The sequence below is a fragment of the Pleurodeles waltl genome, chromosome 9, assembly GCF_031143425.1.
Source record: "Pleurodeles waltl isolate 20211129_DDA chromosome 9, aPleWal1.hap1.20221129, whole genome shotgun sequence".
Taxonomy (NCBI): domain Eukaryota; kingdom Metazoa; phylum Chordata; class Amphibia; order Caudata; family Salamandridae; genus Pleurodeles; species Pleurodeles waltl.
The window spans coordinates 300,723,374-300,749,783 of record NC_090448.1 but is presented as its reverse complement, the minus strand read 5'-3'; the positions used below and the strand labels follow the sequence as shown (position 1 = coordinate 300,749,783).

Genomic DNA, 26,410 nt, shown 5'->3' with positions numbered 1-26,410 from the left:
AATTGAATTGACATTGAATTGACTTACTGCTTCTGATCCAGAGTGGCGCTGCCCACCAGAGGGTTTTAAATATTCTAGATTCATACTGTAAGGTAAATCAAATGTCAGTGAATTTTGAAAAAAACAAACATCTTAATTTTTGGCAAAAAGACAAGTAAAGGGTTTGTGGCGCTTAGGTTGGACGCAAGTCGAAAGAAGTAACAACTACAAATATCTCGGTGTCTTGCTGCAGGATCGTGGTTCGCATCTTTTACACCTTAACCTCTGAAACCCAACCTGGCCACACTATTTCGTGCTTTTCAAGTGCTGCTCCGTAAATCGCCCAGTCTATCATTAGCCCGGCTAATGAAAGACGGTCCCAACGCAATTCTTCGGCTCTACAGCCATCCTGGTCAATTCGGGTCCCTTTTAAATATATCTCAAAGCAAGTTGCACCGTTTATTATTTCACCTCCCGAACAACGCCTCGCAACTCCAGGGCAGACAGGAATATGGACGGACGGATCACCAGCTGACCCATAAGGCATCGCTGATTTATGGTTCTTGACAGCACCTGAAGATTGTGCCTGCTTTGTAAAGAAACACCAGTGCACCGTTGCTGCATTTGCCCCACAATTTACACAGGACGCCGGCACTGGCCGATGTTTCTTCAATTAACTCTTGTTGACAAGTAATTATCTTCGGTTTGAGATGCGATATCCGTATGGCCACTGTTAGTTTTATCAAATTCATGGATAAAGTGGAGCAACTTTTAAACAGTAAAAACTTGCCAGTGGCTACCGCCAGCGTCTGACTTTACTTGGCTCGCCCCCAACAGTCTTTATTTTTGTCTCTCCGTCAAAGATGTGTTAAAGGATGGATTACCGGCCTCAGCACTTTAGTGCTGTGGACGTGAGATTGCTTTATTAGGCTCTGTTGCTTTGTCACAAATTGTATATTACAACTATGAATAGCGTCGCTATCTTGGACTTTATTGGCAAGGTTATTGCATTTAGGGCGTTATGTTACTGACTTAAAGCATCGCGCTATCTTGCTTTCCTTTGACTTTACACAGGGGTCTGTTGTCCCTTAAGCGTTTTTGAATCTGAAACTGTCATTTTGTTGTATTATTACAGGGCGGCTATCACTCGCTTTTAGCACTTTAGTCACTATGTACTTCATTCACTATGCAGTGCTTTAAGGTTTCTATGCTCATGGCATTAAAGTATCAAACATACTTATCTTTTATTAGAATAACGCCATTCGGGGTTTAATATGCTGAATTAGTGTAGTATTTTTAATAATTTTTTGTATTTTAACTGTTGTGTGGAAGGCTCTATGGTTTTTAACTGTAATGAAATAGTACTGTTTACTTCGACTCAGTCACTCTTTGTATGCAACCACTGGCTAATTGTCATGTTCATCCATTTATGCATCAGCACACACAGAAACGTGAATCAGTGAAAAATAACCTTCAAATGCAGCCTTTGTTAATGATTCTTTGAACTAGCTTAGGTGTATGCCAGCAGATGTCTATAATTGATTTTGAAACAGAAATGACACTAACTAGATGCATTTGATTGCTGTCTTTCAAAATCAATAAGTAGGCATCTTTAGTGCCACATCAAGAACACAAAGGAGATTCCCTAACACGAGTAACTAAACGTTAAAATAATTACATGAATGACTTTGAAACCTCCAGAAATCTTACTATCTTCACTATGGTTAATTATGAAATATATTGAAGGGTGTGGCCTGGCAACATGGCTGACAGGATGTGAGCCCCGAGCTCCAGGTCTGTCTGGTAAAAGATCCTGCATATTCCTGCTATTAACCCTTCATACCACCTCCCTGAACGTCTGCACACAATTAAAAGACACCAGAGAATGGGTTCCCTGTCGTAATTGGGGTTCCTTATGCCTGGGGCCAGAATACGGCAGCAGGCGAATTTGAGGCCTTGCCGGGACCTGGACTGAGAAGCACGACAGCTCCCACTGTTGTGCCGCCAAAGATCGCACCGGACTGGAGTGACAGGAGCAGCCAGACTCGAAGAACCCCCGCATGAGTGTGCCCCACTGCAGGTGGCTGTTGAGACCGACGCTGCAGCCTGCCTTCAGCGTCCTGCTGGAGTTGGATGAGTTGAACCCGGCAAGAGTTAGAGGAGTGGTGGCGCCGGACTCTTGCCAAAAGGAAGCTGTGTCGGGCCCCATATAAACAATAACAGCACCCAGTGAGGTGACCCCAGAGGAATGCCAGAATAGACATCAGGGGAGCTGGATAGCTCCTCGGTGACACCCTGCCAGCAGGGAATCAGTTGCAGCATACCACATGGTCAGTGGGCCTATCATGACCAAGCCCACTCTGTGCGCCAAAAACAGAACAACAGAGCCAAGCATGGGGGCTGCATACCCCAAAAGGTGAAATGACCATCCCTTGGCTAATCCCAGGGGCTCCTGCGATCTTTCAGGCTCCATCATCAAGGCACCAGGGAACTTCAGAGTGCTAGGTGTAAAGTATTTGTACCAACACACACAGTAACTTACTGAAAACACTACAAAATTACACAACACCAGTTTAGAAAAATAGGAAATATTTATCTAAACAAAACAAGACCAAAACTACAAAAATCCACCATACACAAGTCGTTATCAATTAAAAATTCAAAAAGAGTCTTTAAGTAGTTTTAAAAACACACTAGCGCTGCTAGAGTGAAAATGTACCTGGTGTGCGTCAAAAATAACCCCGCACGGGCGGGTGTGCGTCACAAATAACTCTGCACAGCGGTACTTGAGTCAAAAATCCAGCCGCACGATGATCCGAAAATCCTGCAGCGCAGGTTGTGATCTCCCAGCCTCCATCAGCGATGCTGCACGTCGTTTCTCCTGCTCCGTGCGTCGACTTTACCGGTCGCGTTTCCTGCGAGCGTTATTTCTCAGCTGCGGAGCCGGCGGTGCGTCGTTTTTTCAGCCGCAGATCGGATTTGCGTCAATCTTTTCCCCGCATGGCGCTCTGTGCGTGGATTTTCTTGTCTTTAGGCTGCCAGCTTCTCCTTTCAGGGTCCCAGGAACTGGATGGGCACCACAGGGCAGAGTAGGAGTCTCTCCAGAGACTCCAGGTGCTGGCAGAGAGAAGTCTTTGCTGTCCCTGAGACTTCAAACAACAGGTGGCAAGCTCTAGATCAAGCCCTTGGAGATTTCTTCTCAAGATGGAAGGCACACAAAGTCCAGTCTTTGCCCTCTTACTCTGGCAGAAGCAGCAACTGCAGGATAGCTCCACAAAGCACAGTCACAGGCAGGGCAGCTCTTCTTCCTCAGCTATTCAGCTCTTCTCCAGGCAGAGGTTCCTCTTGGTTCCAGAAGTGTTTCTAAAATCTGTAGATTTGGGTGCCCTTCCTATACCCATTTTAGTCTTTGAAGTCACCTTTCTTCAAAGGGGACTCACACCTACTTGTGAAATCCTGCCTTGCCCAGGCAAGGCCTCAGACACACACCAGGGGGTTGGAGTCTGCATTGTCAGAGGCAGGCACAGTCCTTTCAGAGGAGATTGACCACTCCACCCCTCCCTCCTAGCAGAGATGGCTAATTAGGAAATGCAGGCTACACCCTACCTCCCTTTGTGTCACTGTCTAGTGTGAGGTGAAAACCAACCCAACTGTCAAACTGACCCAGACAGGGAATCCACAAACAAGGTAGAGTCACAGAATGGTTTAAGCAAGAAAATGCTCACTTTCTAAAAGTGTCATTTTCAAACACACAATCTCAAAACCAACTTTACTAAAAGATGTATTTTTAAATTTTAAGTTCAGGGACCCCAAACTCCACATGTCCATCTACTCTCTAGGGGAATCTACACTTTAATCATATTTAAAGGTAGCCCCCATATTATCCTAGGAGAGAGACAGGCCTTGCAACAGTGAAAAACGAAATTGGCAGTATTTCACTGTCAGGACATATAAACCACATTACTATGGCCCTCATTCTGACCTTGGCGGGCGGCGGAGGCCGCCCGCCAAAGTCCCGCCGTCAGGTTACCGTTCCGCGGTCGAAAGACCGCGGCGGTAATTCTGACTTTCCCGCTGGGCTGGCGGGCGGTCGCCTTCAGGCCGCCCGCCAGCCCAGCGGGAAAGAGGCTTCCACGATGAAGCCGGCTCGGAATCGAGCCGGCGGAGTGGAAGCTGTGCGACGGGTGCAGTTGCACCCGTCGCGTATTTCACTGTCTGCACAGCAGACAGTGAAATACATTTAGGGGCCCTCTTACGGGGGCCCCTGCAATGCCCATGCCAGTGGCATGGGCACTGCAGAAGCCCCCAGGGGCCCCGCGACCCCCCCTACCGCCATCCGGATCCCGGCGGTCGGACCGCCGGGATCTGGATGGCGGTAGGGGGGGTCGGAATCCCCTCGGCGGCGCAGCAAGCTGCGCCGCCTTGGAGGATTCAATGGGGCGGCGGTACACTGGCGGGAGCCCGCCAGTGTTGCCGGTCCGACCGCGGCTTTACCGCCGCGGTCGGAATCCCCATTGGAGCACCGCCGGCCTGTCGGCGGTGCTCCCGCGGTCCTCCGCCCTGGCGGTCTTTGACCGCCAGGGTCAGAATGACCGCCTATATGTCCTACCTTATCCATACACTGCACCCTGCCCTTGGGGCTACCTAGGACCTACCTTAGGGGTGCCTTACATGTAAGAAAAGGGAAGGTTTAGGCCTGGCAAGTGGGTAAACTTGCCAAGTCGAATTTACAGTGTCAAAATACACACACAGACACTGCAGTGGCAGGTCAGAGACATGATTACAGGGTTACTTGTGTGGGTGGCACAACCAGTGCTGCAGGCCCACTAGTAACATTTGATTTACAGGCCCTGGGCACCTCTAGTGCACTTTACTAGGGACTTAACCGTAAAACAAATATGCCAATCGTGGAGAACCAATTACATACACATTTTAAACCGGAGCACTTGCACTTTAGCACTGGTTAGCAGTGGTAAAGTGCCCAGAGTAATAAAAACAGCAAAATCAGAGTCCAGCACACATCAATAACCTGGGGAACAGAGGCAAAAAGTTAAGGGAGACCACGCCAAGGATGGAAAGTCTAACATCATCACTCTATATACTATCCCGCGCCACTTGACCTAGAGACTAGTGCAGCAGAAGGAGGGGGTGGACATTGCGGAGAGCCTGCCTGATGGGGACCAAGAGCCATCCAAGACTGAACTGTTGGCAGCTATCTAAGGCTCCCAGACTGTGCTTGAACATAAAATAGAGACAGTGTCAATTGACGTTAATCTCCATATGCACGGACCTGAGAAAGGTTGCAGATAAAGTCACAACTGCTGAAGGTGAAAAGAAATAAAAAAAGACCCCCTGACGGCCTGCTTCATTCCACTGAAGACTTAATCAAATGATTGTATGAGGCTCAATGATAGAAAAACATTTTCATTCATATTTTATTGCACATGATAATTTAATCTAAAAAAAACCAATGTTATTAAAAGAACCTCAATGCTATAACTCCACCGTGCATCTAACCATGAATACATCTCATTCAGTCCCTACATTCACTTACTGTAGACTCATACCACATCTTTTCTCACTTACTGCATGTGAGGACACAACACCGGCACCAAAGCGTTCTGGACTCATTAAAGACCTCAGTGACTTTCTGGAATATGCTCCAATGTCTTTATTGGGCAGGCTGGCAAAGTTTGTATGTCCTTCAGAATTCGCTATGCACTCTCCCAGACAGGGTGTTCAAACAACAGGACTCATCCTCATCTCCTTCCTGTCGATGGGCAGACAAAGTAGGGTGCCCCTGGCTACGCTGACTAGATCATATGAAGAGGGTGGACTGGAGGTGCCACAACTGGGCTTGTATATCATGCCTTGCACTTGCAGCATGCAGCGTGAAGGCTGGATGCGGAAGGCAGCTGGGATAAATGTCTGCTGTAGGGGTTGGTGGAAGCAGACCGACTGCCAGAACTGCTAATGAAGGGTGTGGAGTCTCGAAAGACATACCACAAATAGTGCAACAGACAGCAAGACAATGGTAATGCTTTGTTGTGGCAGTGCTGAAATATGCCCTATTCCACCGAGAACTCTAGGTAGGGACATGAATGCCGATCAGACAAATGATGGCCAATAAATCCTTCCAGGCATGGATGGAAGGTGGCTGTGCTGAACTCAGGGACTTGTATCCCGAACAGAATTTTATCACATTTGAGAAGGCTTGCAATGAGTTTGCAGTGGGTCCAGGGCACTTCTTACACAACGTTGGTTTGGCTGAGGTGGCCAAGCAGACCTGCCCCACCCTACATTGCCTCACTCGGGAGCACCTACTCTCTGGGGATCCTGCTGTCTTGAGGGACAGGCAGGCATCTGATCACACTATTATATAAAGCAGTGAGGATTGATGCAGCAGGAAGACAACCACAGGCTTGTGTAGCCTGGGATCCCGACTCAGGAACCCGAGTCGAAGATGGGGAGTGGGCACACATCTCTGAACTTACTCAAAGTGTCTCCTGCAATGCCCACTTCGTGCTGGTACATTATAAATTCCTGCACAGAGCTTATTTGACTCCCAGAGATCTCCATCATATTACACCAGCCTGACCAGATAACTGCCTAGGTTTTGGTGCTGGAGGAGCCAGGATTCGTACACGTGGTCTGGGACTGCCGGGCAGTGCAGAGTTACTGGAATCAGGTTGTGGATGAATTAAAGTAGGCTATGCACCTAAAAATATAGCAAACAACTCAATGCTGCTTGTTGGGCAACATTAAAAAGACGAAAGGTTGCAATATGGTGTATACGTTTCTGCAATTAGCTTCAATTTCCGCAATTGGTGCTGGCCAGGAGCAGGGTTGACATCACTTGGATGGGTCATCAGGTCCACGAGATAGAGCACTGGCATAGGGTCATGGTGGAGTGGTCACTAGTAGGAGAGGTCCATATGAAGCTCATCTGAAGAGATGGAAGTATAGATGAGGAACTCATCTGGCAAGGCCTATATGATAGACCTTTAGACCCCGATGTTGCCACAGCGACAGAAGATATTGACAGCTTTGATGACATTGTGGATGCTGGTACTGATCCAGTGGAGGGTTTGGTCCTCCTCTCGCTCCTAGAGAATGGAACATGTACGAGTGTGGAATGATGACTTACATCACAGGGGGAAACAGATATTGGAGACGAGTGATGAATGCTTGGCTGTATGCTTTCCCATGTTTTGCCTATGGTGTGATGAAAATCATAGACATAGTGTTGTATTTGATAAAATTGAAAAATAAAGTTTGAAAAACAAACTACGATACATGTAAATGGGCCACGATAAACCGAAAGACTTTCGCTAGACAGAGAAGTGGTAGAACCAGCCCCTGTCCAGCAGTGGGATGGGGGCTCTTAGTACAACTTTCAGATAAACTACTAATGTGCAGGGCACATATAGTTACCGCAAATGAGATGCTATGTTCTTTATCACTGTAATTGGAAAGGGTGCGGGAAACTGAAATATTGCAAAAGTTGGCCTATGGGTGAGCTGCTTCTTGTGCACGCAAATGGGATTAAAGCTAGGACAAAATATTTTGTACTTCTGTTTCTTGGCTGTGCGAAAATCAGTAGACTATTTTATTTTATGTAGTACATTTTGAAAATAGAGGGTAGTTTTGATATGACATCTAACACAGTTTTTCTACATTGCGTGTGAGTCAGCGCAGTGTAGAAAGTGGGACCACCAATGTGATATCTACAATGCTGTGCCACATTATTTCATTGTCTTTGCCTCAGAATCACACATGAGATGGGTTTACCTTGCGCAATGTTCGTGCAGGCAGTGCCGGAGGACCATCACCAAGAGGGTGGTGAAACGCATCAAAATGTATGGAGTAGTGACCTGAGAAAGCAAAGAGAAGTTATGTCAGGACCCAACAGGACAGAAAGATCAAGATGCAACCTCCAGCCTGATGATACACAGCACCACGAATGCCCATCACTACTACCCTTCAGCACACAGACTTGGAAAGGCTTGATCTTAAACAACATACTATACATATTATTCTGAAAGCAACTACTAGAAATTTGGTATAAAAACACTGCACGGCTCATTATCTGACAAAACTACTTCAGCTTAAAACCATTAAAATGAGTTACTCCATTTTTGCTGATATGGGCACCCCCGATTTTTTCATCCATGGCTAAATCAACATTCGCATCTTGGTAAGTGACACCCTTGCTTCCTCCTGAATACAGTACCCCTCTCACAGAAAGTATTAGCAATCCCACGAAACTACATCCTCAGAACCCCATCATCTATAAAAAATTAAATAATAAGGATTTGTTTTTATAGTACGTTTTTGCAATTCAACATTAACAGGTAAATACACAATTTCTATTAATTGTGTGTTATTCATATTTAAACCAAACAATATCGAATTTAGCCCTGTGTTGAAAATGGCTAACGTTTGGGTGCCATCTTGTTTCATGACTCGTGTGTGTGAGAAATTGGGCTGTTGGTTGACTGGGATGTGAACCCTGGTCAAGCAGCAACCACAATCCTTGTCAGGGTAAGGCACAACCAAACCTCAAAGTGACCTGTGCTCCCCCTCTGGTAGCTTGGCACTGAGCAGCCAGGTTTAACTTGAAGGCAATGTGTAAAGCATTGTGCAACAGTAAAGCAGTTAAAACACCACATAAAAAGGATCCCACACTAGGTTAAAAAAGAGAACGTAATTTACTAAATAAAACAAGACCAAAACGACAAAAATACAATAAGTAGAGCTTGAGGTATGAATTTTTAAAGAATAAACTGTGAAATAGCACTGATATCCAAAAGCACTAACTGGCACTATCTCAGGAGATGGAACATGGGCTGACTACAGGGACCCAGGTAGGCCCACTGAACCAAAGTACCTTAAATTCTGGTTGCAGACCATTGCGTTGGTTCTGAACCACACAGTAGACATGATGCATTAGTTCTACTCCATGCAGAATCAGTGATGCGTCGATTCCGAGATGCGGTGAGGCTGCAGTGCTGTGTTGACACTGAGAATCCAGTTGCTTGCTATGTGGAGGCTGGTGTTGTGCAAAGAGATGCGAAGGTTCCGATGAGCATAGAGGCTGCGATGTGGAGTTTCGGCAACATAGTCAAGGCTGCTATCGACAGGGATGCGAGGGCCTTGTGCCGGGAAAAGTGTTGCAGTGGCAGTTCCAAAGACGATGCACAGGTCCCAAGATGCAAAGTCCAGTGGCGATGCAAGTCTGGTTGTGTTGGCTCAGACCCATGAAGCAGAGGCAAAGCACCAGTTCTATTCCTTGCAACAGCAGCAATGCATCGATTCTGCTCCGGAAGCAGAGGATGCGTCATTTCAGCTGAAGCAAACACCTTAGGCCCATTTCCAAGGGTCCAGGACTGGGGAGGCACCACTTGGCAGGGCAGACTCACAGATGGCAGAGTCCAGGTGCAGGAGCAGGGTGGTTGGAAATGTCCCTGAGACTTCGGATAAGGAGGCCAGCCAGCTATCCTTGGAGTCACTCTGGATTCTGGGTTGGAGAGAGGCAGGTCCAGTGCTTCACACTCCCAGGCAAGTGGGCAACAGGCACAGATCAGCAAAGCAGAAGTCCAGCAAGGCAGCAGTCTAACAGAGTGGTAGGCCTTCAGCAGCACAGGAGTACTTCTACCTGGCAGAGTATCCACAGGTCCAGAAGTGTACTGAAGTGGTAGTTTCAGAGGTCCAGTGAGTATACCCAGTTGGGCCTCTGAAGTTGAGAGAGACTTCAAAGACATGCCTTTGAAGTGCACAGAGTCCCTAACCTTACTGCCCTGGCCCAGACTCACCCAAGAGTTTACGCAGCCCTTTGTGTGTTGGCAGGACACAGGCTATTCAGGAGTAGATGAGGCTGAGCCCAGCTCCTCCATCCCATCTTGCCAAGGATGGCCCATAAACGCCCATAAGGTCAAACCTAGACACCCATTATGTGTGGCTGTCTAGAAGGAATACACAAAGGCCAGCTATTATCCTATCCCAAATATGTGGTCATAGATAGGCACTAGGTATCAAATGGCTAAAGTTAGAAAATGTCAAATTTCTAAAAGTGGTACTTTTGGTTTCACCATAAGTTAGGATTTTAAATTGTGATTCCAGGGACACCAGATTTCAGAGGATTATCTCTTCCTATTTGGAACTTATGCTTGTAAGGTGTATTAAGGCAATTCCAATGTTATCTTTTTGGAGAGATAGGCCTTGTAGCAGTGAAAAATGAATGTAGGTGTTTTTCACTACTAGGGCATGTGTCCAACTTTTTGAATACACTACATCCTGCCTATGAGCTGTCTAGAGCCTGCATTAGGGGTGACATATGCATTAGAAAGGAAGGTTTGGGCCTGGCAGATGTTTGACTTTGCCAGGTCAACATAGCAGTTTTAAACTGCACACACAGGCTCTGCAGTGGCAGGCGTGAGAGATGTTTAGAGCACTACTTAAGTGGGTGACGCAATCAGTGCTGCAGCATTTAATTTAAAGGCCTTGGGCACATGTAATGCACTCCAGTAAGGACTTATAAGTAAATTAAAGAAATCAGTTGAAGATAGGACAATGTTACCACGCTTTAGGGAAAGAGAATAAGCACTTCAATGCTGGTTACAAATGGTAAAGAGTGCAGAATCCTAAGGCCAGCAAAAACTAAATCAGCAAAAACAGGAGGGCTGAGGGCAAAAAGTTGGGGGAAACCACACAAAGGATGCCCGGTCTAAGAGTATGTATTTTATTTCTAGGAAAAGCTGACGTCCCAAGTAAAAAAAAAGTCTTATTTATTGATTCCAACAGTACACCCGCAGAGCACATGCTGGTCCCATATATCTTATTTTGTTGTGGATAACTGTAAGTTTGAAGGATGATCAGAGCAGCAGAGTGGCTGTATTGTGGAGGTTTCTGAGTCTAATGAGCCGAAGATAGTACCTTAATACTTTAGCCTGATTGGATTCACTTTTTAAAAAGTACTGATTTGATGTCAAGTCTCAGTTGCAAACTTCCATTCAACAGATAGAACTGGTAGCAGAGGATGGTTTCTACTGAGGTTAAAAGGATTTTTAAGTTCTCACTACATTCAAAATTTGCCCTAATTTAATCTGTATTCCTGATCTTCCATGGTCCCATTCAAATTATTGACAACATTCCAACACTCCTGAAAGTGGTTGCTGTAGCCTAGGAGTGTGCGTATAAGTAAGGATATGCAATTTTGAATGTAAGTTATTGCGAGTTGTGGTCTTTACCTTTTTTTGATGATTTGTTGTGTTTAGAGATAGGGCCTTAAATTTGGGTCCACGATGGCTCTGCGTTGAAGTTGAGAACTGAAGGGCTTGTTGGAATATATCGCTTGTGCTTATGGAGATTAATACACTAATTGCTGAGAGTTGACATTTGGTCATTAGACCTGTTGTAATCCAAGATCCTTGGATAGAGATGTAAATATAAAGTGCTACTTGACTTGTCTGTCATAGTCGCGATGTTGGACTGTAAGGCACCATTGGCCACTCCAAAATAGGGACCTATTAAACGTCTATTGGGAGATTGTACTAACTGAGATCAGTGTCAGTTGAGTCTTTGTGCATAGGAGTGGACCACACTAGTTAGAGTGGACACCACTGGTCCACAATTTATTTTCCATATTTAATATACCATAAAGCTACTATTCCGTATTCCCATGGAGTGACTGGCAATTCTTTCTTTCTTTAGGTAAACAGACAAGAGTTGTTTTAATTTTTGGTATTTTAGCTAATGCTGATGAGAGTTAAGTGAGAGTTGATGTGTTGAACTGCAAGTTAAGTCATTAGGTAATGTGCTGAGACTGGTTGGATAGCTTGTTTGTAACACTGGGATTGGTTGTTACTTCAATGGATGATGTGCTTCAAGTGGTCGGTTCAGTGATATCATGCTAGGAATAGATGTTTGTGTTGAGTAATGTATTATGATTTGTTCGGAATCAAGAGTTATTTCAATTTTAGATTTACAAATGTTGTGTTTGCAAAAGAAACAAAAATGAAAATCTTTAAGAGCTGTTTGAGACAAAGGATGTGACCATGCCTGTTCCTGTGGGTGAGATGGCTCCTCCAGAGGGCACACCTGCACATGATATGGCTACTAAGGTTGTTTTACCCCTAGTTTTACATGACATGCTTGCTTGTGTTGCCCATTCAGGAGACAGCGTCTATCACCTAGAGACAACATTGCATTGGAACGGTATTTCCAATGCAGTATGGCTTGTTATATAAGTGGTGCACTGACCCACGGAGGGCAGAGGGCATTCTGGCCATGACTATCCTGGGATGCATTCTGTGTGACATGCAGTGTGGCTGGGGCTGATCCGCCAGCTTCCCAAAAGGATTGCTATCTACATCACAGGCTGATTCCTGACATTGTTTCCAGGTATGCGGCTGGTATCGCTTAGATCGGATAAGGCAGAGGGTTACAATGATTATGCTCTCAGAGTAGACATAGGGTTAGGTAGGAGCAGATAGCACATCTAGAAACAAATATATCATGGCTGGATTGTACATTTCTGTACTTTAATTTAATTATCTCATGTAGGAAGTTGGCTCTGTATATAGTATCTCTAAGTGAGAGATAGTGTGCACAGAGTCCAAGGGTTCCCCTTAGAGGTTGATAGTGGCAAAATTAGATAATTCTAATGGTCTATTTTGTGGTAGTGTGGTCAAGCAGTAGGCTTATCAGAGGGTAGTGTTAAGCATTTGTTGTACACATACAGGCAATAAATGAGGAACACACACTCAAAGACTTAACTCCAGGCCAATAGTTTTTATATAGAAAAATATATTTTTTTAATTTATTTTAGAACCACAAGATTCAAGATTTGCGGTAAGTACATAAAATGCAAGGTACTTCACACAGGTAAATATAGACCTTTGATTTAAACAGTAGTACACACCGTTTTGGTTAAAATGGCAATAAGCTATTTTAAAAGTGAACACAGTGCAAAAATCAACAGTTCCTGGGAGAGGTAAGTTTGGTTAAGTTTCTCAGGTAAGTAAAGCACTTACACAGTCAGTCTCCTGGGCAAAGGCAGCCCACCGTTGGGGGTTCAACGCAATCCCAAAGCCACAGCACCAGCAACACAGGGCCGGTCAGGTGCAGAGGTCAAAGAAGGGCCCAAAACACATAGGCGCCTATGGAGAACAGGGGTGCTCCGGTTCCAGTCTGCTAACAGGTAAGTACCTGCGTCCTTGGGCAGCAGACCAGGGGGGTTTTGTAGAACACTTGGAGGACACAAACAAGCCCACAAAACACACCCTCAGTGGCACAGGGATGGCCGGGTTCAGTGGGCAAAGTATGCATTGGGTTTGCTATTGAAAGAAATGGAGGGACCAGGGGGTCACTTAGACCATGCAGGCAGGGCACAGGGGGGCTTCTCGGGCCAGCCACTGACTGGGTTAGGATGAGGGCCGCCTGCTGGTCACTCCTGTACTGGTAGGTGGTTCCTCTCGGTCCTGGGGGCTGCGGGTGCAGTGCTTGGTCCAGGCGTCGGTTCCTTTGTTACCAGGCAGTTGCGGTCAGGGGGAGCCTCTGGATCCTCTCTGCAGGAGTCCCTGTGGTGGTGCAGGGGGGTCGACTCAGGTTACCCACGTCATCATAGTTGCCTAGCAGTCCCCTCTGCTGTGTTGGTTCTCCTGAACTCGAGCCGGGGGCGTCGGGTGCAGAGTGTGAAGTCTTACGCTTCCGTCAGGAAGAGAGAGTTCTTTAAAAGTTGCTTCTTTGTTGCAAAGGTGTTGCAGGTTTTGAACAGTGCCGTTATTCTTGGGAGTTTCTTGGTCCTATGGGTTCAGGGCAGTCCTCTGAGTCCTCAGAGGTCACTGGTCCCTGTCGGATGCGTCGCTATGCAGGTTCTTTGAGTCTGGAGACAGGCCGGTAGGGCTGGGGCCAAGTCAGTTGTCATCTCCGTCGTCTCTGCGGGGCTTTCAGGACAGTAGTCCTTCTTCTTGTTGTAGGTTGCAGGAATCTGATTTCCTGGGTTCGGGCCGCCCCTGAATACTAAATTTAGGAGTGTGCTTAGGTCAATGGGGCAGCAGCCAATGGCTACTGCCCTTGAGGGTGGCTACACCCTCTTTGTGACTCCTCCCAGAGGGGAGGGGGGCACATCCCTACTTCTATTGGTGGAATCCTCCAAACTCAAGATGGAGGATTTCTAAAGGCAGGGGTCACCTCAGCTCAGGGCACCTTAGAGGCTGTCCTGACTGGTATGTGACTCCTCCTTGTTTTTCTCACAATCCCCTCCTGCCTTGCTGCCAAAAGTGGGGGCAGTGGCCGGAGGGGCGGGCATCTCCACTAGCTGGGATGCCCTGGGGTGCTGTAACAAAAGGCATGAGTCTTTGGAGCTCACCGCCAGGTGTTACAGTTCCTGCAGGGGGAGGTGAGAAGCACCTCCACCCAGTACAAGTTTTGTTCCTGGCCACAGAATGACAAAGCACTTACCCCATGTGGCCAGAAACTCATCTGGTTGTGGTCGGCTGACAGGAACTGGTCAGCCTAGCACTAGGAGTCGGACTGGTATTCAGGGGGCATCTCTAAGATGCCCTCTGGGTGTATTTTACAATAAATCCCACACTGGCATCAGTGTGCATTTATTGTGCTGAGAAGTGTGATACCAAACTTCTCAGATTTCTGTGTAGCCAATATGGAACTGTGGAGTTCGTAATTGACAGACTCCCAGACCATACACTCTTTATGGCTACCCTGCACTTACAATGTCTAAGGTATTGCTTAGACACTGTAGGGGCATAGTGCTCATGCAACTATGCCCTCACCTGTGGTATAGTGCACCCTGCCTTAGGGCTGTAAGGCCTGCTAGAGGGGTGACTTAACTATGCCACAGGCAGTGAGAGGTGAGAATTGCACCCTGAGGGGAGTGCCATGTCGACTTATTAATTTTCTCCCCACCAGCACACACAAGCTGTGAGGCAGTGTGCATGTGCTGAGTGAGGGGTCCCCAGGGTGGCATAATACATGCTGCAGCCCTTAGAGACCTTCCCTGGCCACAGGGCCCTTGGTACCAGGGGTACCATTTACAGGGGACTTATCTGTGGCCAAGGCTGTGCTAATTGTGGGAACAAAGGTACAGTTTAGGGAAAGAGCACTGGTGCTGGGGACTTGTTAGCAGGATCCCAGCACACTTTCAATCATAACTGGCAACAACAAAAGGCAAAAAGTAAGGGGTAACCATGCCAAGTAAGGCATTTCCTCTCATCTCAGCTTACTGTTTATATGTTAGATTGCGATTATTCCCATAAATGTATTGAAAACCTATCTTGCATCTTTTTGTCTCACCTTGGCATGCATGTGTGATAATACAAAAGGGGTATGATCTGTTTCTATGTCTTCCCTGGGGAGTTGAGTGTTATGTTTAGGTTTCGATAATTACCTTTTAACCTAGTGGGTTTGAAGGTTAGGGTGAGGCACTGTGAGCTAGCCAGGAGTTAGGTTGGCAGTTATTAGCTGCATGAGTATATTCAGTCTCCCACATTTCACCATTCTGCCATCCTAAATATGCAGCCCTATTACCAAATTAGGAATCGCATAACATGGTGTCTACCAAGGGGCTTCGTACAATGTTGTTCATCAGCCTGTAGTGAACCAACTTCATCAATTGGGAGCTGTTGGAGGAGGAACAAACTTGGATGTGAGTGCACCTGTTTATCAGGGTTATCAGGATTCCCACTGAGGGAGATTTACACCTTGCCACTCCAAATATATTGGATGATTGAATTGTTTCATCAAAAATTTAGATTTTTTCAACAAATCAGAACTTTTTGTAGATTCAAGTTTATCATTACCGGATGAATCAACAGCATTCTTTGCCTGGTCATGCTTGGGATCAGACCTCTTTTTGCCGTGCTTGAATCCTCAAGCATTGCCCATTCCCCATGAACAATTTTACATTGTTTCCCTAATGCTGATGATCAAAGACTTTGTTGACTTTATTTGCCCTTTTTGCCACTATTGCTGGTGAATACTGTGTGGACTATATTTCCCTATGGACTTTTGTAGGTATAGGACTGAGGGGGTCATTACAACCCTGGCGGACGGTGTTAAAGCGGCGGTAAGACCGTTAACAACGGCACTGTTCAAAACCTGTCTTTTTTTGAGTATTATGACCATGGCGGTTACCGCCATGGTCATCTGCCGCTTCCCCGTTCCGCCCGCCAGGGCGGAGACGACCGCTGGGCTGGAGACCTGGGTCTCCAGCCCGGGGGCCGTGACAATACCGCCGCCGGTATTGTGACCCGGCTTACCGCTGTGGATTTCCCGCGGTAGGAACCGCCATGAAATCCATGGCGGTAAGCACTATCAGTGCCAGGGAATTACTTCCCTGGCATTGATAGGGGTCACCCCCACCCCCCACCCCCACCCCGTCTCCCTCCCCTATACCCTCAACCACCCCTGCCACCCCCAAAGGTGGCAGGGCTCCCCTCCCCACCCCGACCCCCAACATTACCTTACACATACACACCCGACACGCACGCAGGCACCACCAACACACATACACGCACACACACCGACATACATGCCAACATCCACACACACACTCAGACACGTACACCCACATTCACACATTCACGCACACATCCATACAGACATACCTACAGACAGACACGTACACATTTCCGAAACACGCAACACCCCTGCAAGCATACACGCACTCACCCCCCCTACATACACAGACGCACACCCCCATGCACGCACACAACACACAACACCCCACCACCCCCCTCCCCTTACGGACGATCGACTTACCTGTTCCGTCGATCCTCTGGGAGGGGACGGGAGCCATGGGGGCAACTCCGCCAACACCACACCGCCAACAGAACACCGCTGCGCAGAATCACAGGACGTGATTTGCACGGCGGTGTTCTGTTGGCGTGGCAGTGGAGATGGAGCAACCTCCACTTCCTCGCCGCCCGCAAGTATGGCTGTTGGCGGCTCTCCGTCGGAAAAACGACGGAGGGCAGCCAACGGTCATAATACGCCGAGCAGCAAACCGCCACTACTGGCGGTCTTCCGCACAGCGGTCCCTCAGCGGTCTTCTTAAAAGACCGCCGAGGTTGTAATGACCACCTAAATGCCTAAACCCTGAAAGTTAGACTTAGGAGTTTTCTGTCGCTCTTAGAAGACTCTCAAAAGATCTTCTAATGTTTACTTACTTTTTATCAGTTCTAGTTAGTCTTCAGTTGGCCCAGATGTCATTCTTCCAAATTATTTTTGCCCTATTTTTGTTTTTTTTATTTTTGGCCCCCAAATCTGACTTGCCGGTATACGTCAGTTAGTGCATTCTTATAGGTATTTCCATAACCTGTAATTAACTTGATGCATTTGATTTCTTAACAAGTTGAGTGGTGGTTTATGCGTATTCAGGAACCATCAAGTGATTTTGTTATTGTTTTGTGTAGCAGTATTGAGTGCCTCGTATGTCTAATGATGATAAAACTTCATTTATTCCAATGTTTAGGTCACCATATGGTGGTTCTATATATTTATATTCTGTTTTTGAAGAATGTTTACATTAAACTGTGTATTAGCTTTTAATAAAGCCCTTTGAACTTTTATTTCAACCTGAGGGCCTGCTTTAGATCCTGGATCCCTTGGTTTTCCTTATATGGACACATTGGTCATACTGTAATGTGAAATGTGGTTTGTTGTCCCATGAAAATTTGCTACTTGACTCTAATCCTCCTTATGGGTGCAAAGGTTATCAATCTCCTGTAGAACATTATTGCCTCTGAGGGTGAATTTATGCTGGAGTAATTCTGGTAGCAGAGGAAATGGTTCTCTCCCGCAAGAAGGGGAGAGCTAGCTAGGATAGGTCATAGGGAGATTTTGGTCTGTCAATTTCCTTTTTTTTACCTGACCCATTTTTAGTTACCATGGTTTGGTACGATTGAAGCAATTCCAGTGTCATTTTTTGCAGTGGATGTGTGAGTATTAATAGGGGTTACGCTTGCATTGCTTAGTCTTGAAGATTGCAGTGAAGTGTGATGAGTTGAAGTGTTTTGCGGAGTTTCTGCAATTGTGTGGCTGTGGAGCTCTTTGCTCAAACCTGTCTGTAGTAGTTGTTGTTGTTGACAGGTCCGTTGTGGCCTAAGACCCCGGGATAACGCATAAGTGTAGAAGATACTTGGTTAATTTATTGTATGCAGATTGTCTGCTATTGTTGTGTGGCGCAATCAACAGTATCAATAATAATACTTGAGTGAATGTATTTGGTTGGTATCAGTGAACCCTGAAGGCACATGGAGTATTTATAGAAACCAGAGCGACAGTTGCTGGTCAAGTTTCATTTACATTTGTAAATTTGAAAGCAATAGTTGGTGGAAAGCATAAATCAGTACTGCTTGAAGTGTATGATTTCCTTCTTATAGAACAGACAGTTGTTGCTGATTTGTTGCTTGTGATATTTGCATTTAGGTGTATGTGAGCAGTTGAGTGAGAGGCAATTGCAAAAGCAGATGAGTTGTGTGAGAGACAACTGCAAAGGTGGGTGAGGGCTGCAAAGGAGTGAGTTTGACCTCACATTGTGCAGCACTGGTATAGGTCAATTGGTGTGAAGCCGCACTGGTATTGGTGGACTACATCACAGAGGGGGTGATTCTAACCCCGGCGGTCTTAGACCGCCGGGGCCAGGGTCGGCGGGAGCACCGCCGACAGACCGGCGGTGCCCCGCAGGGCATTCTGACCGCGACGCTTTGGCCGTGGTCAGTGCAGGAAAACCGGCGGTCTCCCGCCGGTTTTCCGCTGCCCCTTGGAATCCTCCAAGGCGGCGCAGCTTGCTGCGCCACCGAGGGGATTCCGACCCCCCCTACCGCCATCCAGTTCCCGGCGGCCCGCCGCCGGGAACCGGATGGCGGTAGGGGGGGTTGCGGGGCCCCTGGGGGCCCCTACAGTGCCCATGCCACTGGCATGGGCACTGCAGGGGCCCCCGTAAGAGGGCCCCTAAATGTATTTCACTGTCTGCTGAGCAGACAGTGAAATACGCGACGGGTGCAACTGCACCCGTCGCACAGCTTCCACTCCGCCGGCTCGATTCCGAGCCGGCTTCATCGTGGAAGCCTCTTTCCCGCTGGGCTGGCGGGCGGCCTGAAGGCGGCCGCCCGCCAGCCCAGCGGGAATGTCAGAATTACCGCCGCGGTCTTTCGACCGCGGAACGGTAACCTGACGGCGGGACTTTGGCGGGCGGCCTCCGCCGCCCGCCAAGGTCAGGATGAGGGCCAGAGTGTTGCGCTGCTATCAGGTTGAGAACATTGAAGAGGAGAATTGTGGGAACGTATTTCCTTCCTGATTTGAAATCAAAAAGTTTAAATTGTGATTTTGTAAAAATGTGTTGATTGAAAATGAAAATTGTTAAGGCACAGAAAAGCAATTTGAGGGGAGATGTGTTTATTCCAGTTAGAGATTAAGTGGAGACTCCCCTGAAGGTAATCCAGTCATTATATTGTATCCAAAGCAGGTGTTCATGATTGTTAATGCTTGAACAATGGCACAAAATGACTGAGAGAAGATGCATTAGAATTTCCTCACTAAGGAACATTTAATTTGAAAATTATTGAACGTTTGAGACAAAAGGTGTATGAGATGAAACCACCTCCAAGATCTGCTCAGTTTGAAGTATTAAATATTTGGAAGTATGTAGCTGATTAGAAGCTGAGAGAAAAATCTAAGGGTAGAGTGAAGTAGGCAATAAGAACAGTAGCATAAGCTAGATGAGTTAGTCAGCAAAATGTTTAGAGAGCAGACATTTTTGAGGGAACACAGATGTAGCTAGCCCTTACTAATGAAGAAGGTGAAAGCACAAAGTAAAGACTAAGAATAAGACAGAAAATCCAGGACACAAATAGGACACTGAAAAGAAAGCAGAGGCATGTGATAGTGATTTGGATGATGATTTTATAAATCAGATAGTGTTAAATCGTCTGCCCCCGTACAATTCTGAGCAGATGGAAGAGTCAGGTTAAACCCAAAGAAATGCAACATTTGATGTGCCTTCTGCACCAACTGAACAGACTCTAATTCAGACAGTGCCCAATTCAAGTGTAAGTTCAGTAGGACAGGCTCCTAGCGTCAACCAACTAGTTCAGAGTTTCTGCACAAATCAGTTTGTGCAGAGTTCTAAGATGAATCAGCCAGCACAGAATGTTAATTGCAATCAGTCTGTGTCAGATCTCAGTTTACAGCAGCCTGTGGAAAATATTACCCTGAATCAACCAGGGAGAGGTTTAAATACTGTTTTGACAGGACAAAGAAGTGGGAATGGCAGTTCCACAGAACCAGATATTGTACATGAATCCAGATGTGTTAACAGTTCCAGTGACTATTGGTCCAGTTGTTTCTTTGTATGCTCCAGGTATGACAGGGAATATTGCCCATACATCGAAGGTCCCAAATGTCCCAAATATCCCAACTGTATCACACAGTCACCAGAAGTTGGTGAGCCCAAGTGAATCAGAAATAAAGAATTAATTCACTTCACAGACCTATGACTCCTACACCCATTTCAGACCCAACTGCAATGACAAGTCAGACAAGATATACTCCTTATGCGAGGTTTCCACAGAAAGCCTGGTTGCTCTTTGTCCCCGGAACAGAACAAACACCCTATAATGGTTGCAGTACCCTGAATAGAAGGTTACCATTCTTTACTCCAGACATGACAATTGAAAGGACAATCAACTTTAGAACCCCAAAGAACAGAAACTGTACAGAATAATTCAGTAAGCCTGCAAGGCTTCCCTGCCCAACAGTTAATTAATTGGCTGCATAATTTGAATCCCCACGGTGCAACAGTGGGAATGAGTTGTCATACCAAGCAGAGAACACAGCAGAGAGAGAGACACCAATGGATGTATCCAGATTGAAGATAGTAATATCAAAATTATATCAGGGAATTTAGACACATGACACTTAGAAATTTACACAGAGGATGAACTACGGTTTACATGCAGAGATGTTACCAAACGCACAAAGCAAGGCTATGACAGGTTAGCTGAAGTAGCCCAGAAATATGGTGTTGATTTGGAGAAATCGAAGCAACTGAAAAAGAGTTACGGAGTAGATTTCAGTGACAGGGATATACTAAACATGAGGTCTCTTGGAATGAAATTCTACATTAAAGAATTGTCACATACATTCAGAAATGAAGTACATTAGGTAAGTGGGAAGGAAAATGGTCAAAGAAATGAGATCAGAAGAAAGTATAAAAGACTATGCCTCCAGCAGGATCAAGTCAAACTGAAGGGCTTGTAAAGATGCTTTCAATGAGAGAAATTCCCTGATGGAGGATATGTGCATCTACCTTGGAGTAGAAGTGACATTTTGTCATTTACAAATGATTTCCCGAAATTGAGAGAGAAGCCTGTGGAATGGTATAGCCAGACAGAGAGATTTGTGAAACTTTCAAGATGCCTATGGGAAGATTTGAATATTTGACTAAATTGTTTGACATTGTGGCTCCAAGTGATTTGTCGTCTGCATGCAAGGTTTATGGCAATTGGCCTGACAGAGAATCTCCATAAGATCCTGGTACCTCGGTGCCAAATGAAAAGGTGATGAAAAAGTACAATAAAGTGAGTGAATTTCTGAAAGACAATATGGGGGTCATTCCGACCCCGGCGGGGGCCGGGGATGCGGGAGCACCGCCAACAGGCTGGCGGTGCCCCGCAGGGCATTCTGACCGCGGCGGTTTGGCCGCGGTCAGAACAGGAAAACCGGCGGTCTCCCGCCGGTTTTCCGATGCCCTCAGGAATCCTCCATGGCCGCGCAGCTTGCTGCGCCGCCATGGGGATTCCGACACCCCATACCGCCATCCTGTTCCTGGCGGTTCGCCCGCCAGGAACAGGATGGCGGTATGGGGTGTCGTGGGGCCCCCGTAAGAGGGCCCCACAAAGAATTTCAGTGTCTGCTCAGCAGACACTGAAATTCGCGACGGGTGCAACTGCACCCGTCGCACCTTCCCACTCCGCCGGCTCCATTCGGAGCCGGCTTCCTCGTGGGAAGGGGTTTCCCGCTGGGCTGGCGGGCGGCCTTCAGGCGGTCGCCCGCCAGCCCAGCGGGAAAGCCAGAATGGCCTCCGAAGCGGCCATATGGCGGTTCTCTCCAGGCGGGCGGCTCCCGCCGCCCGCCGGGGTCTGAATGACCCCCTATGTCTCCTAAGGATATTGGTTAGGTGATAATAGACAGAACAACTCAGGAAACTAAGGAGTTGATGCATTCCTACTATGAGAGTTTGTTTCAGGCTTTGAAGCATTTTAGTGGTACTGAGACCATTGAAGCAAAAGATATTGGTCACTGTGTATTCAGATTACTGCAGTGATGCATTGTAAATGAAGCAGAAATGGCTTAAGGAAAAGCTCATGCTAATGTAGCTGAGGGCTGCATAGAACTGTCTGCAGATTACAGGGAGTGTTTGTGAAATGCAAGACGCAATGCAATGCAATGCAATGCAATGCACATGAGCAGGAAGCTCATGTGATGCAGGGAGGAAATGTATTTCAACCGCAAGGAAGAGGATATGGCATTCCGTTAGATCAGACTGGTGTTGTGGATAGGCAGACTTCGAAGAGAACTAACCTGTGTCAGGTGTGTGGCCAGTTTAGACACTGTAGGAGGGAGTGTCCGCTGAAAGTGGGTAATAATCAGATGTTGAATAGTGGAATGGTGCAAATTCAAGATGGAAATCAGATTCAAATGCAGTGAGTTCAAAGTCTCGGGAATGCAAAATGCAAATATATCCCATAGACAACAGATGCAGGTTTCACAAGACCTGCTGTCCCAATAGCAACAGCAAATGAATGTGTCCAGACAGAAATTTAATCAGGTGACAAATCCAAACCCAGATTTCATAACATTCCAGTTTCCTTTGCTTGATTTGAGTGATGAGGGGCTCTCAGAGGTTTTGCAGTTAAATTGCCCGAATGAAGAGGGATGCAAGCTAGATTCATCCTTAGAAGTGGATAGGCGTGGTCCATATGTTGATGGAGATGTAAATGGTCACTGTGTGTTTTTTCTCGTTGACACAGGTGCAACTCACTCTACTGAGCAAGCAGCAGAGGTGCCAAATTTGTCCCATCCTGGAAAGAAAATTCAAGTTGTAGGTGTTGCAAATCAGCAACTGATTCATTCAATAACAGAAATGGTCCCTGGCAATATAGGTTCCTTTGAGGATAAACACCAATTTGTGGTTTGTGATTCGAGTCCTGTGAGTTTGCTAGGATGTGACCTGTTCTGTAAGCTAAATTGTTCCATTAGCTGCACACCCCGAGGAACTAATAGCCAGACAAATGAGGCGGATGTAATATTTAAAATGGAAGATCTGACCATGACTGCAACATTGTACCCAATGATTTACCTGAAGATTTAAAAGATACTGGGCCTGATTCTAACTTTGGAGGACGGTGTTAAACCGTCCCAAAAGTGGCGGATATACCACCTACCGTATTACGAGTCCATTATATCCTATGGAACTCGTAATACGGTAGGTGGTATATCCGCCACTTTTGGGACGGTTTAACACCGTCCTCCAAAGTTAGAATCAGGCCCACTGTGTCCCCTGAAGTTTGGGATTTTTCAGAAATAGAGACTGGCCTCATTAAAGATGTTGAACTAGCAGAAATAACTGAAAAGACAAAATCTGTGTACCCGAGAATACCTCTATATAATCTGATACCAGAAGTAATTGCATGGATTACCCCATTATTACAGGCCTTGATTGAGCAGGGGAATCTAAAGGAGAAAATGGAAAGTCCATGTCACTCTCCCTTTCTAGGACTGCGGAAGACCAGTGGAAAGTACTGCATTGTCTAGGATCTGCGCAAGATAAACAAGATGGTTGTTCCCTGTTGTCCCATCATACTGAATCCAGCAGGAATTTTATTCCAGATTCGCTGTGAAGAAGAATGGTTCATTGTGATTGAGCTTTGCCAAGTTTTTTTCTCCATTCCATTGCATAAAGCAAGTCAGTTTCTCTTCACTTTTGAATTCGGCAGTCATGTTTTGGCATGGTGCTGATTTCCTCAAGGGTATATTAAATATCCTTTGATTTTCAATCAGATTCTAAAGAAGTCAGAATGTTCCTGGGAATGGTTGACTACTGTCATCAGTGGATTCCTAAGTTTCCCTTCTGGCCAAGCCTTTACAGAGGCTGACACACAAGGATGTGTCTGATCTGGTACCATTGGATGACAACTGTGTCCGTGCTTTCACAGAGCTGAGAGAAAACCTCTGTCATACTCCAGCTCTTGGAATTTCTGAATATATCAAATATTTTACTTTGTTTTGTTGCAAACGAGAGGGATGTGCTCTCTCAGTTTTGACTCAAGTAGCCTATTTTCCTGCTACTGTTGATCCTGTGGCATCTGTGTTGCCCGGTTGTCTTAAAGCTATGGCCATGATCAGCGTCATCAGTGAGCAGTGCGAAAGCATTGTTATGGGTAACAAAATTACAGTTTTCATTGCTCACTCTGTTGAGATTTTGTTAACTCAAACAAAACCCAGCACCTTACAAATGTTGGGCTTACGCGTTATGAACAGGCACTTTTAGTTTTGCCCCATATAATGTTGAAGAGATTTTGTACTTTGAATCCTGCCAACCTCATGCTATTGAATGCTGATGAAAAAAATGCAAATGTTGCAGATGAGGACAGTTGAACATGACTGTCTAGATGTCACTGAACTACGAACCAAGTTCAGAAGTGATATTAAAGACACCCATTGACGGAAAATTAGTAAGTGATGTATGTTAATGGCTCCTGTTTGAGAAACCATGAAGGGAACCTGCGAGCTGGTTACGCCGTCTGTACAGTCTCAGGTGTGGTTGAAGCTTTCCATCTTAAAGGAGTCTTTTCTGCCCAAGTAGCTGAATTAGTGGCTCTTACTAGAGCTTGCTGTGTTTCCGATCAGCTGAAGGTGACAATATTCACCAATCATCAGTATGGCTTTGGTGTTGCCCATGATTTTGGTCAGGTGTAGTCCCAGATAGACTTTATGACCTCCTTTGGCATACCCATTCACAATGAAGATAATGTTCACAGTTTGTTAAATGCACTGCAAATGCCAACCCGGATTGCTGTAGTGAAGTGTACAGCTCAAAAAAAGTTGATGATTACATCTCATTAGGCAATAACTATGCTGATGAGATCACAATATACTGTGCATTATATAGTACTGCCTTCAATGAGGAAAACTCCATTGAGGGAGAGGATGAAACAAAGTATAATATGTTGTTAACTGCTACAGATACTTGGGAAGAGATTAAGGTATTGCAGGACGAAGTGCCTGAGGAAGGACAGCAGGGGTGGATTAGAGCAGATTGTGTCAAAAGAGATGCAGATATTTGAGTTTCAAGTGATGGAAGAGTTATGATGCCTAATAGTTTGTTGCCACCCATGGCTAGGTATTAACATGGTCCTGGGCATGTGGGACATGATGCAATGGTGTGCTTGTTCCATCAGAGTTTGTTTAACTCTAGGTTCAGATTGATGGCTGAAGCCCTTTATCACAGGTTTGTCACATGTCAGCAGATGAGTGTAGGTAAAAGAACTGCAGTGACACTGAATCACATAGGGAGGCCAGAAGTACACTTCAACAGCATGCAGCTTGATTTCATGGAGTTCCAGTATGCATTGGATTGAGGTACATCTTGGTCACTGTGTGCATTTTCTCTCAGTGGGTAGAAACTTACCTGACTAGGAGAAATGACAGTCTCACAGTACCAACATTATTGCTTAGAAAGCTGATACAACGTTTCGGATTCTTGACTTCACTAGAATCAGACCGAGAAACTCACTTCAACAGTGAGGTTTTGAAAATATTGTGTGCAGCATTACAAGTTGAGCAAAGGCTACACTGCAGTTACAGGCCAGCAACACCCAAATTGGTGGAACAAATATCGAAATTCAGGTGAACATTTGTGCTTCTTCCTCACTGAAATGGACTGATGCATTGACTCTTCTTTTGATGTGTGTGCACAGTACTCCAGACAGAAAGACAGGCTTGTTGTCACACAAGATAATTATGGGGTGCGCAATGCGATTTCAAGCTGTGCCAGCAAATGCTCTCGTGAACATTACAGATGGCTTGGTACTAGATTATTGCATAGGACTAGCTGATGTGGTTCATTCTGTGTCCCATCAGGTTGGAGAAGTTACAGTCCAGCCGTCACAAGAGCTGTGGCGATTGGGTCATGGTGAAAAAGCAGGTGAGAAAGTCATGCTTAAAGCCATGTTGGAAAGAACCCCCATCAATATATTCTCATCACAATGACAGCTGTGAAGTGTGCTGGTCTTCCAAATTGGGTGCACAATGCACATACTCAGAAAGTGCAAGGTCCCCTAATCTGTCTCTGAAGGGTTAGGTGTCATGAGCCATAAACAGCAGGTTAGTCCAGCTGTGAGGGATG

General features: G+C 46.1%; 1 protein-coding gene across 1 annotated transcript in view; it reads right to left on the bottom strand.

The window, feature by feature from the left end:
* Positions 1–26,410, bottom strand: part of DOCK3 (dedicator of cytokinesis 3) — a 1,331,886-nt gene that overhangs the window by 43,971 nt on the left and 1,261,505 nt on the right. The window contains exon 53 of the mRNA XM_069206772.1: positions 7,771–7,853. Coding sequence (XP_069062873.1) covers positions 7,771–7,853 — 83 coding nt within the window. The remainder of the gene's footprint in view (positions 1–7,770; positions 7,854–26,410) is intronic.